At 38.9% G+C, this 14,232-nt stretch overlaps 1 protein-coding gene across 26 annotated transcripts in view; it reads left to right on the top strand.

The window, feature by feature from the left end:
- Positions 1–14,232, top strand: part of enc (R3H domain containing protein encore) — a 944,198-nt gene that overhangs the window by 779,465 nt on the left and 150,501 nt on the right. For 24 of the 26 annotated variants that reach the window (XM_071685668.1, XM_071685684.1, XM_071685692.1 and 21 more), the window contains 2 exons: positions 3,258–3,413; positions 9,844–10,008. In XM_071685668.1, coding sequence (XP_071541769.1) covers positions 3,258–3,413; positions 9,844–10,008 — 321 coding nt within the window. The remainder of the gene's footprint in view (positions 1–3,257; positions 3,414–9,843; positions 10,009–14,232) is intronic. The other 2 variants (XM_071685751.1, XM_071685836.1) reach the window with 1 other exon arrangement.

Consider the following 14,232-nt stretch of genomic DNA (forward strand, 5'->3'; position numbering starts at 1 on the left):
ACTGCTTCTCCCCAATCTGACACTCTATACAAACCTTTAGCCACTCATTCAATACCCTCCCATACAATTAACCAGGAATATTCAACAAAGTTATGCCTCTGTAGTCCAAACACTTACCTTTATTCCCTTTGCCTTTGTACAAAGGCAAAGGGAATAGATTCCACCAATCCTTAGGCACCTCATCCTGATCCATATATGCAATGAAGTCATCCCCTTTCTTGATAAATTCTACTGCAATGCCATCTTAACCCACCACCTTGTTGGATTTCATCATCTGCAAAGCTTTCACTACCTCATTTCTCTTAACCAGACCATTCTCCCTGATCCTCTCACCTCACACACCACCCTGACCAAAACACCCTACATCTGCCACTTTATCATCAAACGCATTCAACTAACTTTCAAAATACTCACTCCATCTCCTTCTCACATCACCAGTACTTGTTATTACCTCCCCATTTGTCCCCTTCACCAATGTTCCCATTTGTTCTCTTGTCTTACACACGTTATTTACCTCCTTCCAGAATATGTTTTTATTTTCCCTAAAATTCAATGATTCTCTGTGTCTGCAGAGGTACCAGAAGAGATAGAGTGAAGGCTAGTATAATGTGGGGAGAGGAATGCATTTGAGGAAAAGTATTGAAGTTTGTGACGTGTAAAAAGTGGTATGTGTACACATGAGAATGGGTAATGAATGGTAGAGGCAGGAAGCTAAATCACAAGTGAATCAGAAAAATATGCATGGGTGGTATTTGCATGGAAGGAACGCTAGTGATTGGAAGTAGTACAAAAGAAAGTGATAGGAGATCAAGAGAGAGGTATAAGAACTGGATGAGAGGACAATTGGGAGATTGGGAGGTGTCGATGAACATCAGAGAGAATGGGAAAATGTTTCAGAAGGCTTTAGATATTGTGAGAAAAAACAGGACAGATGGATATGACAGAGAGGAGAGCATATAGGGAAGGGATAACAAAGAAAGATGTGACACAGAGGAGTGAGTATTTTGGACTGCAGAAAGTCTAACATGATAAGGAGGAATATGTTGTGAGTGTGAGATGGGATGACTTTTAGATTGAGAAAGTCAGAGTGAATGGTGTGGTGAGCAAAGAGGAAGTAGCTAAATCTTTGTGCAAGATGGAATGTTGTAAAGTGCCTGGAGTAGATGGGATTGCAGATGAGCTTCTTAAGAAAGAAGGTACCTGTGTTGTTGATTGATTAGTCAAGCTGTTTGAAATGTGTATGGCCCAAGGTGAGGTGCTAAGAACCGATGTTCTGAGGACTGGCAGAATGCTTGTACAATGCCCTTGTATAGAGGCACAGGTGGGTGCAAAGTTGAGTATATGACTTATAGAGGTACCAGTCTGTTGAGTATGACAGGTAAGGTGTATGAGAGAAAAGTGTTATGCACAGAGGAGCCAACTTTAGAGAAGCATTATGATTTCAGGATGGGTTTAAAGTATGTGGATTAGACTTTTGCCTTGAAAAATGTGTTTGAGAAATACTCAGAAAGATGGAGACAGAGCCTGAGAGGGCCAAACATTGTGTAGAGAGTGAGTGAAGAGAGGCTAGCATAGAGAATCTATGTCAGAGTCAGAGGGAGTACTATGGAAGTGGAGACCAAGGAGGAGGTAGAAGGATAAAGTGAAGGAGGCCTTATGGTGTTGTACTGGTGTCTGGTCATTCAGGAGGGTAAGAGTATTACACTGGATAGAATTGAATTGGCATGATATGGTATATAGGTTTAGAAGGGTGACATACTATTATAGGCTACATCAGGGCACATGAAGGAGTTAAGGTAAACCATGAAATAATTTGTGGGGCTTAGCAATGGATGGTAGTATGTTTCATTACATACTCATGACAGCTAGAAACTGGATTTGCATGAATTAGACCACTGAATGTTTATTCCTGATGCTGCCATGTGAAAGCAATAAAGACAATTACAAGTGTGTGTTTTGTTATGCAGGGCATCATAGGTGAAGCCCATGAAGTTAGAGTTTGGTGTTTTTCTAACATTGCTCAATTGAGATAGTCAAAGTATGTTTTCACTTTAGATAAACCCAGTTAGGAGGGCATTGGTTGGTCTTTGGATAAGGTTTTAGATTCAATGTGAAGTGAAAAATGTTGTATTTATGTATGACATTAAAAACATTGATGTGAGTAGGGATGGCTGCTGGATATAGGGTCAGAGTTACATTCTGTTTAGAGATAGATTGAATTTTTTTGGTATGTTGGGGGAAGTCAGATTTTTCTGTTTGTAGATTGTGATAAAACTGCTTCACCTCAAACTGTTTAAGGTGTAGGTCTGGAAACTTCTGATAAGGAGACATTGGAAACATCATATGCTTTTTCCAGTTTTGGCATTATGGCAGTTCTTAAATGCACAGCTGATGTTACAGCTATAAATATTTCGTTAGTCCTTAATCTTTTGTTCCAGGTTCAAAGACATGAATTTTACTACTGATTCAGAAAACTACTATGTTCAACCAAAGAAGTATTGATTATAGGGTCTACTACTTGAGAAAGTATTCCACAGTTCAGGCCTTTCTGTCAAACACATTTTGCAAGTCCAGTGAGACTTTTGTTACTAGATATTTGCCTGAAAGCCTTCTTTTATTACAAAGAGACGACTTGTCTCTTTACATTGCTTAGTAGCCAGATGAAGAGATACTCCTGCACCATACACTTCTCTGGTAAAATGTGATGAGTGACTCAAAAAGTCAACTATGAGTATGTGAAAAGCTTGTGTTTTTAGCTATACTCCTCACTTGCCCTCATCTGTTGTCCAGTCCACCTTCCTCTGTACATTTGGGTTTTCCTCCAGTGATCACTAAAGTCCGAGACTGATTGGAGGAATTGCTCAGGCTGTGCAGTGATGCTATGGTAATTGTTATAGGGAGGAGGGTAAAGTAATGGTTTATTGTATTATTAGCAGTGTAGCTTTGCTTTTGAGTAAGATTTTTCACAATCTACTGGTCAATTTTTGGTTACCTTTTTTATGTACTTTTAATATGACTGTGTCATTATCAGCTATTTGTTTACCTGCACCACTTACTAAATTAAACATATTTGTTATGGGAATTTCATGATGGAGGGCAGGTGTGGGGTCTAGTTCAAAAACATGCTTTTCATGTACTCAATGCTGAAATTTTTTATGTGGATAAGAATTTGCATATATCACCCTGCTTTTATGTCATCATAATATGGATAGATTGGACACATATATTACTTTATATGAATCTTCAATTTCCCATAGGTGGTTCAAGTGGGAGTTTAACTACATGCATAAGTCAGATTCCTGCTGTTTCCCCGTCCTCTTCCCACGACTTGCCTCCATCAACTTCAGCCAGTGTCAGAAGTCCACCTAGTAAACAGCATAGCATTCAGCAAGCTTCACCTGAGCCTGCACAAAGTATGTTTCATAAGATACTTTTGTTTTTAGCGTATTCCAATTCTTCATAGATACCAGCTTGCAGTGCTTCTGGATCTACAAATTTATCATGTTGGTTTCCAGACAAGATAATCCTGACAAATGCATACAAAATGCCAAAACATTATCCTGTTGATGGAAGTCCAGTTCATTAGAAAATATTTTTATAGTTCTTTTGCATGTTTCATGAATCTGATAGTTAATGCAACCAACCACAAAGATATCATTGGTTGCTGAAAGTGAAATATGATTCCTATCTATCCATCTATATCTCTGATGTCCGTTCCCTCCAGGAACTCCCATCAAGGGGTGGCTGTGGCAAAAGAGTCTCCACTTACCCCTGTCCTTACTTGCCTCCCTCACATACACCTTTCCACGTATTCTTCACCATTTCTCTCCATCCCGTATTCTTCCACCCTATTTGCCCATGTTATACACTCTCCTTGTAAACTCTCAGTTTTACATTTTATCCACATGCCCAAACTATCTCAAAGTATTATGTTTCATGCATTCTACCATTCCACAGTTCATTCCCTTTGCATTCCCTGCCATATCACATCTTTCATACACCCCTTGATTTTTTTTATTCATTGCATCTAGTCACACCACATGCTCTTCTCAAATAGCTAATTTCCACAGCCTGGATTCTTCACCTCTGTGACTTATTCCATGTCCATGTTTTGGCTGCATAGGTCAGCTTTGGGAGGACTATGTTGTCCCTTAATCCTCTCTACCTCCATACTACTCCATCTTTCATTATTCAGCTGAAGGACCCAATGACTTCAACTCTGTACTGCTCTCTCCCTTACCTCTCCTTCCATATCACCAAACTTACCTTGGACAGCTCCTAAATATTTTGATTCTGTCTCCTCTTCCAGTCCTTCTCCACCCTAAATCCAAAGTACAATTTAGAACACTTTCTTGTTTCACTCTATATTGTTTTACAAAATGTCTTTCACTCTTCCTTTCAAACACCATTACTTTACTTTTACTTGCTTTTCCCTTCAGTTGCCTCTGCTTACACATAATAAAACACACAACCTTCTGCAACTCCTCTTCACTCTCAGCGAACAACACAGTATCATAATTTGAAGCAAGTAAGCAGAAAAATATATTAATGAGAGAACCCCATTATGCATCCACAAGTCTATAGACATAGTGTGTAGCATGGTATTTGCAGTATTTTGGTCAGTGAGAAACCACAAAGCAATGTGAAATAATGTGCATGTGTATCAATTTCTTTTTTTTTTTTTTTTTTTTTTTTTTTTTTTTTTTACTTTGGAGGCCCCAGTCATGGACAAAAGTTCATATCAAGACTGGGCCGTATTTGAAATATGGAAAGGTTAATGGAAGGGAAAAAGAAGAGACAAAGGAAGGTATTTATGAATTTTAGGGGAAGTGAAGAACCTGTCTTTTAAAATGTGCTACAGCATAGTTATTAGGAAAGACATGAGAGGGTAGAGAGTTCTAAAGCTTTGAGATGTAGGAAAGAAACATTTATCAGAAAAACCCACCCTTGAGTTGCCAGTGGCTACACAGTAATCATGTAACACGGCACACAAGAAGCCAGTTTTGGGGAGCAAAAACCAAAGTAATACCTGAAGAAGAGGGGAAGTGAACCAACCTTGCAGTGTAGGGCAAGTGAGTCAAGTTTTGAAGTTAACCTGGAAGAGTTTACAAATTGGACTGCTTTTAACAACTTTTTCAAGGAAGGATGCAGAGCTAGAGCCATCCCTGATGTGAGAACAGTACTCCATATAAGGATGGACCAATCCTTTATATAAATGAAACAACTGTTCAGAAGAAAAGAAATTTGATCATCTAAACAGGACTCTCAGTTTCTTAGAGGTAGACTTTGCTATTACTGTACTATGGGGTTCCTAAGATACAGTGGATTGTACAGTCATACCAAGTACTTTCATTGGGTCAAGAGTTAGAATCACAGAATTGTCAAAGGAGAGGGGAAAGCTGAGAGGAATTTTTGATAGAGAGATAGGTACGAACTAGTGTTATAGCGTTCTCTTTGTATTTTTCTGTTGAAAAGATCTTAGACCTTGAAAGCCTTAAAACTGAGAAAAATTGAAGATCGTAGGATATTGAAATGGATTACTCTGTATGTGCTAAGGTGGCAGATTAACAGATCTGCCCAAGAGTTGAAAGGGCAAATATTGTCCAGGACAGCTGTGTGGCAATGAAAATGCATGTTTTAGATAAGGTAAGATGTAAGGAGGACATTGTGACTCTGAAGGAGATAAGTGAAAAATGAGTTACTATGCAGATAAGGGAAGCTATAAAATGGATGTTAGCCAGGTGTAAATACAAAATATTTTTTTGAATGGAAGACCATTTGCCAAACATGGAGGTACAAGTTACCAGAAAAGGACAAAAAATCCAGAAATTAGTTTAGGCATTAGATTTAACTGAAGTAAGTAGAGAAGCATGTTAAGAGAATGGCAAAATACAGGTGAGATACCAGGGGAAACCGACTAAGAATAACATTTAATATGGAAATTTGTAGTGCATTATTGTAACTAGTGAGGCAAGAAGGTGCTGATATTGCAGTACAGAGCTCAATAAATGGAAAAATTTAGAATTCAGTGCCTTGAGGGGATACTAAACCCCTTTCATGATGACCTTTAGGAGTTTTCTTTACTTGCGGATAATATATGATATACATATAATATATGGGAGGGTATTGATTGAGAGGGTGAAGGCATGTACAAAGCATCAGATTGGGGAAGAGCAGTGTGGTTTCAGAAGTGGTAGAGGATGTGTGGATCAGGTGTTTGCTTTGAAGAATGTATGTGAGAAATACTTAGAAAAGCAAATGGATTTGTATGTAGCATTTATGGATCTGGAGAAGGCATATGATAGAGTTGATAGAGATGCTCTGTGGAAGGTATTAAGAATATATGGTGTGGGAGGCAAGTTGTTAGAAGCAGTGAAAAGTTTTTATCGAGGATGTAAGGCATGTGTACGTGTAGGAAGAGAGGAAAGTGATTGGTTCTCAGTGAATGTAGGTTTGCGGCAGGGGTGTGTGATGTCTCCATGGTTGTTTAATTTGTTTATGGATGGGGTTGTTAGGGAGGTGAATGCAAGAGTTTTGGAAAGAGGGGCAAGTATGAAGTCTGTTGGGGATGAGAGAGCTTGGGAAGTGAGTCAGTTGTTGTTCGCTGATGATACAGCACTGGTGGCTGATTCATGTGAGAAACTGCAGAAGCTGGTGACTGAGTTTGGTAAAGTGTGTGAAAGAAGAAAGTTAAGAGTAAATGTGAATAAGAGCAAGGTTATTAGGTACAGGTGGGTTGAGGGTCAAGTCAATTGGGAGGTAAGTTTGAATGGAGAAAAACTGGAGGAAGTAAAGTGTTTTAGATATCTGGGAGTGGATCTGGCAGCGGATGGAACCATGGAAGCGGAAGTGGATCATAGGGTGGGGGAGGGGGCGAAAATCCTGGAAGCCTTGAAGAATGTGTGGAAGTCGAGAACATTATCTCGGAAAGCAAAAATGGGTATGTTTGAAGGAATAGTGGTTCCAACAATGTTGTATGGTTGCGAGGCGTGGGCTATGGATAGAGTTGTGCGCAGGAGGATGGATGTGCTGGAAATGAGATGTTTGAGGACAATGTGTGGTGTGAGGTGGTTTGATCGAGTAAGTAACGTAAGGGTAAGAGAGATGTGTGGAAATAAAAAGAGCGTGGTTGAGAGAGCAGAAGAGGGTGTTTTGAAATGGTTAGGGCACATGGAGAGAATGAGTAAGGAAAGATTGACCAAGAGGATATATGTGTCGGAGGTGGAGGGAATGAGGAGAAGTGGGAGACCAAATTGGAGTTGGAAAGATGGAGTGAAAAAGATTTTGTGTGATCGGGGCCTGAACATGCAGGAGGGTGAAAGGAGGGCAAGGAATAGAGTGAATTGGATCGATGTGGTATACCGGGGTTAACATGCTGTCAGTGGATTGAATCAGGGCATGTGAAGCATCTGGGGTAAACCATGGAAAGCTGTGTAGGTATGTATATTTGCATGTGTGGACGTATGTATATACATGTGTATGGGGGTGGTTTGGGCCATTTCTTTCGTCTGTTTCCTTGCGCTACCTCGCAAACGCGGGAGACAGTGACAAAAAAAAAAAAAAAATGTTATGTTTTGGGAAATTAAATTCCCCTAGAAGAATCCCTAAGGATTAGTTGCACAGTATAACCCCTAAATTTCTGGAATTGGTTCCCTTTTCTAAACTCCAAAATTCAAGGATATTCAGGTTTGACCAAAGACTCATTTTTCTATTATGTGGGTGATATTTATACTGCAATAAAAGGAAACCATGTAAAAGTTCATGCCACTAACATCCTTCTGACAATTTGCAAAAGTTCAGAGTGATTCATTGGCATCAAGTTTAAAAGATATGCTCTTTACAACTGCTGCATTTGTGTGACGTGGGCTGCTACCCTGTTTATTTTACATTTGTTTGCTTTCTGTGCCTGAACTTCAAGTTACCAATTAGTTTGCTCTTATCATGCTATTCATACAAATGATTCATTAGTATCAGCTTGAGGGAATTAGTATAGAAATAGCTAATGATATGTGGTTGGCATCATATGTTTACATTTGGCACCTGGGTTCACCAGCTTTGCATACTAAGACTCTCTCTCTCTCTCTCTCTCTCTCTCTCTCTCTCTCTCTCTCTCTCTCTCTCTCTCTCTCTCTCTCTCTCTCTCTCTCTCTCTCTAAAAAAAAAGAAATTTACTATAGTATTCCCATAGTAATACAGCACAATATGCAGATACATAATTAATGACATAATAATGAGACATTGGAATTAAGGAGTAAGAAATATTTGTGTTATTATACTCATAGAGGTAATACAGATAATATTAAAGCTGAAAAAAAAACATGCCTCAGTACTAGATTATTGTGAGGTAAATAATGATGAATATTTGGTTAGGTGATGATGCCCCTTCTCTTTCTCAATCCCATTCTGATATGCAAATATTCATCTTAAGGAGGCTGATGAATATAAGAAAAGATAATCTGTGAACAGTATCTATTGCTTATAATAATACTGTAAGGAAAATTATTTAATGTGGTTAATTACATATTAAGGAGTCATTGAAATAAGGAACAAGAATGTTTATTTTGATAATCAGAGATGTCAGTAATAATGCAAATGATATCAAAACAATGAAAAGAGAACAAGCTTCAGCCCTAGATTAGTGTGAGGTAAATAATGATGATTATTTGGTATCATAATAATGCATTTTTTTGCATTCTGATATACACAGATTCATTTAAAGATAGATAAATAGAAGACGGTATAATCAATAAACAAAATTAATTCCTGTTATGATACTGTGAAGTAAATAATATGTTATTGGTATTCCTTAAAGCAGGGAGCAAGTCACAAAGAAACATCACATCTCAATGCTGTCTTGTTTACTTACACCTCTGAGGTCTGTGTGTGTTTGTAACACAAACCAAACTAATTTCTCTTTATAATACTTAGGTAAATGATAATACAGTTAATATCAAAACAATGAAAAAATAATCTTTAGTTCTAGAGTGATCGCTAACAGCACTGGCTTCACTTTTGCTAGAAACACCTTTTTATGCAATATCTTGGTCACTTTCAATGCTGGAAGACATTGTCCATAAAATCACTTTCCACTCGTGGAGGTAAGAAATAATGTGAATAATATAAAACAGTGAAAAAGTAAACAAGCTTTATTTTGTGGCTAGGAACACCATCTGATATCTTACCTTGGTTGATTTCTGTACTGGAGAAGTCATTGCACATAAAATCATTGTCCACATGATCTAAAGAGAATCATCATTGTCAAATAATCCAGGATCTAGTTCCTCTTAGTCCTCTAAATCTAGCCAAAGCCATTCAATGTTCTGCCTTGGAAGTTCGCAGGAATGTTCTCTTTTACATGGCTGGAGGGTGACTGACTGTGGAGAAATATTATTGCTCTTTGCTAACCATACAACCACGCAGTGGGTAGCTTTCAAGTAGTAAAAAACTCAATGCATATGTAAATATATGTCTGTCGGAGTTTATTTATTGATTCATTTCTGATTACCCATTACCCAAAGACCTCTCTTGGAAAGAGTCCTGACATTACTTAGGACATCTTTCCAGAGCTACTGCACCCCAAGGTTGTGCTACTTCTGGTAGCAGGGAAATGTGGACTTCTTTGAAGTGAGAAGTCCATTGAAAAGACAGTGCTTCCAGTGATACAGTCTTGTTAAGGTGACTTTCCACTTGGGGTGTAATCTCTTGCAGGCATGTACCCATCTTGGGGAGTGAAGGGGGTTATAAAGAGTTAATGGGAGATCAGTTTTGAATGTGCTTTTATTATGTTTGGCAGATTGTAAGCCCTATGCTGTCCTTACAGCTGATAATTCAGCATTTTTGTAGCAGGTGCAGTGAGCAGTGGGATCTCAAGCAGTGGAGAAGTTGGAGAAACAGAGAGCAGCACTGGAGTAGGTGGTGGAGGGACAAGTGAAGGGACTGTACAGCAAGCACAACAAGTGATCTACCCTCAGTATTACCAGTTAGAGTCAAGATCATACTCACAGGCAAGTTACATTTAATACTTATATGTTGAAATGCATATTACTATATATCTGTTTCTTTGTTAGTATCTCTAGTCCCATCTTTATTTAGCAGCACCTGATTTTGAACTCAACTAGTTATACTTTCTGCATTCATTCACTTCACAGAATTCCATCTTTTAGTTCAACGACTGTTCAATTCTGTATTTTACATCTCACTGAAGCTTCTCAGTGTTCTTTTCTTTCATGTTACTCCTTACGATCTCAAATGATCCATCTCCAGTGCTTGTAATTTCTCTCATTCTGTTACTGCATACTCTAGTTTCACTTCTGTACCTTACATAAGGTTATATACAGTCTTCCAGCTTTTCTTTTACTCATTTCATTTGCCTTTCTAAATGTCCATGATCTGGTAGATTGGAAATTTGTGAATGGGACAAGATAACGATCTTGATGGGAGGATGGGGGAACCAAAAACCCTGGCACTAAGTGGTCATATTAGGGAATAAGATGGTATCTTGGGTCAGTGAACTACCTTTCAACTTTCTTTCTGTTATCTTAACAACCATTTCCTTTAATTCACTATGAATAATTCTGAGATATCTATAGTTTCTGTCCAGGGAGCTGTGAGAAATTCTCTGTGACCTTTGGAAGGTTAGTACAATGGCCTTCAGACTCCATTTTGCTTTGATGTGATTAACCCACTTGGGTTGCCATACAATTCTCTGGGCCCTTAGCTATGTTGGACCATTTGCCTGTCATCCTTTTTATTTTGTTAGTTCCATCCTACCAAGGATGAGTATTCTATAATTTGCTTTTCATTGCCAAGGACCCTTTTTGACTGAGTTTTTTCTGCAGAGCTCTTGTTTTTCTAAGATTCTGTCTACCCAACAAGCAATATTTTTGTTTACTAATAACTGACTCATTTTCCCATTTTTCAGTATTGAGTAAGATACATACATAAGTTGAAATTGGAAAAAAAAGCTGTTTTAAAAACTTGCTTGTTTCAAGAGATAGTTGATGTTGCATTGTTGATACTATGTTCCATATTTCTTTAGAATACATTTTTGAGTATAGAAAAGGTTTCAAGAGTTATACCAGTTTAATTTGGTTTTACATGAAACAGTGTGCTTATATGAATATTTAGTGGGGATTGGCAATGAATACTTCAGAGCTTTGGACTTCTGATCAGGGTATGCTCTTCTCACATGTAGCCAAAAGTCCGATATATTGTTCTCTGTGAAATCTGACCACAATGAAGCATTACATGGAAATTCAAACAAGGATATGAAGAGAGAGAGAGGAAAGAAAAAAGTAGTCAGAAGACAAAAAATTGGAGAAGCCACACATGGCAAGAGGATGGAGCAGCCCCCACTAGATCTGCAGGGAGGGCAGGAGTGTAAGAGATGGTGCTATCAGATTGAAAGTAGTGTATTCAAATACGTATTGGTAAATAGTTAGTGATAAAGAACTGGAATTCAAGGATTGTATAAAGGAAAGTACATCTAATATTATTGGAGTCTTGGCAATTAAGTGTAACAAAGAGATAAGCTCTCACTTGTTCTCTCCAGAGGGGTGCATGATAGCAAGAAAAGAAAGGGAAGGCAAAGGAGGGGAGGATTAACTCTTTTAATAAAAGAGAGCCAAAGTTTTAAGAAATGTTGGAAGATAACTCATTCAGACAATACTTAATGGGAATATTAATTGTAGGGAAGAGCAGTGTGGTGTTAATAGTATGTAATCTTTCAAAGAAATGCAGTGAACCAGAACATATTAACAATGATAATAATGTAGGAATAATCAGGATGGAACATGAAGTAGTGATACACTCACTTCTTAGAGATGGTAAATACACCCATACACATATATATACATACATATACATATCAACAAACATATATATGCATCCACAAACAGCCATATACATATATACACATGTACATATTCGTACTTGCTTGCCTTCATCCATTCCTGGTGCCACCCTGCCCCACAGGAAACAGCATTGCCACACTCTGCATCAGCAAGGTAGTGCCAGGGGAACAGACAAAAAAGGCCATATTCTTTCACACTCGGTCTCTAGCTGTCATGCATATTGCACTGAAACTACAACTCCCTATCCACATCCAGGCCTCACAGACCCTTCCATGGTTTACCCTAGACATTTCCCATGTCCTGGTTCAGTCCATTGACAGCACGTCAACCCTGGTATACCACATCCTTCCAGATCACTCTATTCCTTGCAAGCCTCTCACCTTACTGTATGTTCAGACCCCAATTGCTCAGAATCTCTTTCACTCCATCCTTCCACCTCCAGTTTGGTCTCCTGCTTCTTGTTCCCTCCACCTCTGACTCATATATCCTCTCTGTCAATCTTTCCTCACTCATTCTCTCCATATGTCCAAACCATTTCAACACAGCTTCTGCTTTTTAGACCATACTCTTTTTATTTCCACACATCTCTCTCACCCTTTCATTACTTACTCAAATCACACCACCTCACATACTGTCCTCAAACATTTCATTTCCAACACATCCATCCTCCTCCGTACAACCCTATCTATAGTAAATGCCTCGCGACCATATAACATTGGAACTACTGTTCCTTCATTCATACCCATTTTTGCTCTCTGAGATTACATTCTCTCCTTCCACACATTCTTCATCACTCCCAGAACCTTCGCCACATCCCCAACCTGTGACACTTCCACTTCCATGGTTCCATCTGCTGCTAAGTCCACTGCCAGATATCTAAAACACTTCACTTCCTCCAATTTTTCTCCATTCAAATTTACATCCCAATTACCTTGTCCCTCAACCCTACTGAACCTAATAACCTTGCTCTTATTCACATTTACTCTCAATTTTCTCCCTTCACACACTTTTTGAAACTCATTCAGTTACTAACTTTTACAGTTTCTCCCACAAATCAGCCACTAGAGCTGTATCATTGGCAAATAACAATTGACTCACTTCCCAAGCCCTCTTATCACTTGACTCACTTCCTAGGCCCTCTCATCCCCAACAGACTGCATACTCACCCTTTTCTCCAAAACTCTTGCATTTAACTCCCTAACCACCCCATCTATAAATAAAATAAACAACCATGGGGACATCACACACCCGTGATGCAAACCAACATTCGCTGGGGCCCAATCACTCTCCTCTCTTCCTACTCATGCACCTTCCTTACTTCCTTGGTAAAAACTTTTCACTGTTTCTAGCAACTTACTTCCCACACCATATACTCTTAAAACCTTCCACAAGGCATCTCTATCAACCCTATCGTATGCCATCTCCAGATCCATACATGCTACATACAAATCCATCTGTTTTTCTAAGTATTTCTCACATACATTCTTCAAAGCAAACTCCTGATCCATGCATCCTCTACCACTTCTGAAACCACACTGCTCTTCCCCAGTCTGATGCTCTGTACATGCTTTCACCCTCTCAATGAATACCCTCCCATATCATTTCTCAGGAATACTCAACAAACTTATGCCTCTGTAATTTGGACATGTACCTTTATCCCCTTTGCCTCTGTACAGTGGCACTATGCATGCATTCTGCCAATCCTCAGGCACTTCATAATCCATACATGCACTGAATACCCTTACTGACCGATGAACAACACAGTCACCCCCTTTTTTAATACGTTCCACTGCAATACCATTCAAATGTGCCGCCTTTCCAGCTTTCCTCTTCCGCAAAGCTTTCACTACCTCTTCTCTGTTTACCAAACCATTTTCCTTGACCCTTTCACTTCGCACACCACCACGACCAAAACGCCATATATCTGCGACTATATCATCAAATACATTCAGCAAAACCTCAAAATACTCACCTCCTCTCTTTCTCACTTCATCACTTCTTGTTATTACCTCCCCATTTGCCATCTTCACTGATGTTCCCATTTGTTCTCTTGTCTTACGCACTTTAATTACCTCCTCCCAAACCATCTTTTTATTCATATACACATATATGTATACAAATGTTCTCATATTCACATATACATGCATATACTTACACATACACAGACATTACATAAATATGCTTTTTGAAACTCAGTTTCTACCATGAATCAGCCACTAGAGCTGTATCATTGGCAAAGAACAAATGACTCACTTCCCAGGCCCTCTCATCCCCAACAGACTGCATACTCACCACTTTCTCCAAAACTCCATTCCTGTCACTACTCCACCCCATAGGAAAACAGCATTGCTATTCTCTGCTCCAGCGAGGTTGTACCAGG

The sequence above is a fragment of the Panulirus ornatus genome, chromosome 3, assembly GCF_036320965.1.
Source record: "Panulirus ornatus isolate Po-2019 chromosome 3, ASM3632096v1, whole genome shotgun sequence".
Lineage (NCBI taxonomy): Eukaryota > Metazoa > Arthropoda > Malacostraca > Decapoda > Palinuridae > Panulirus > Panulirus ornatus.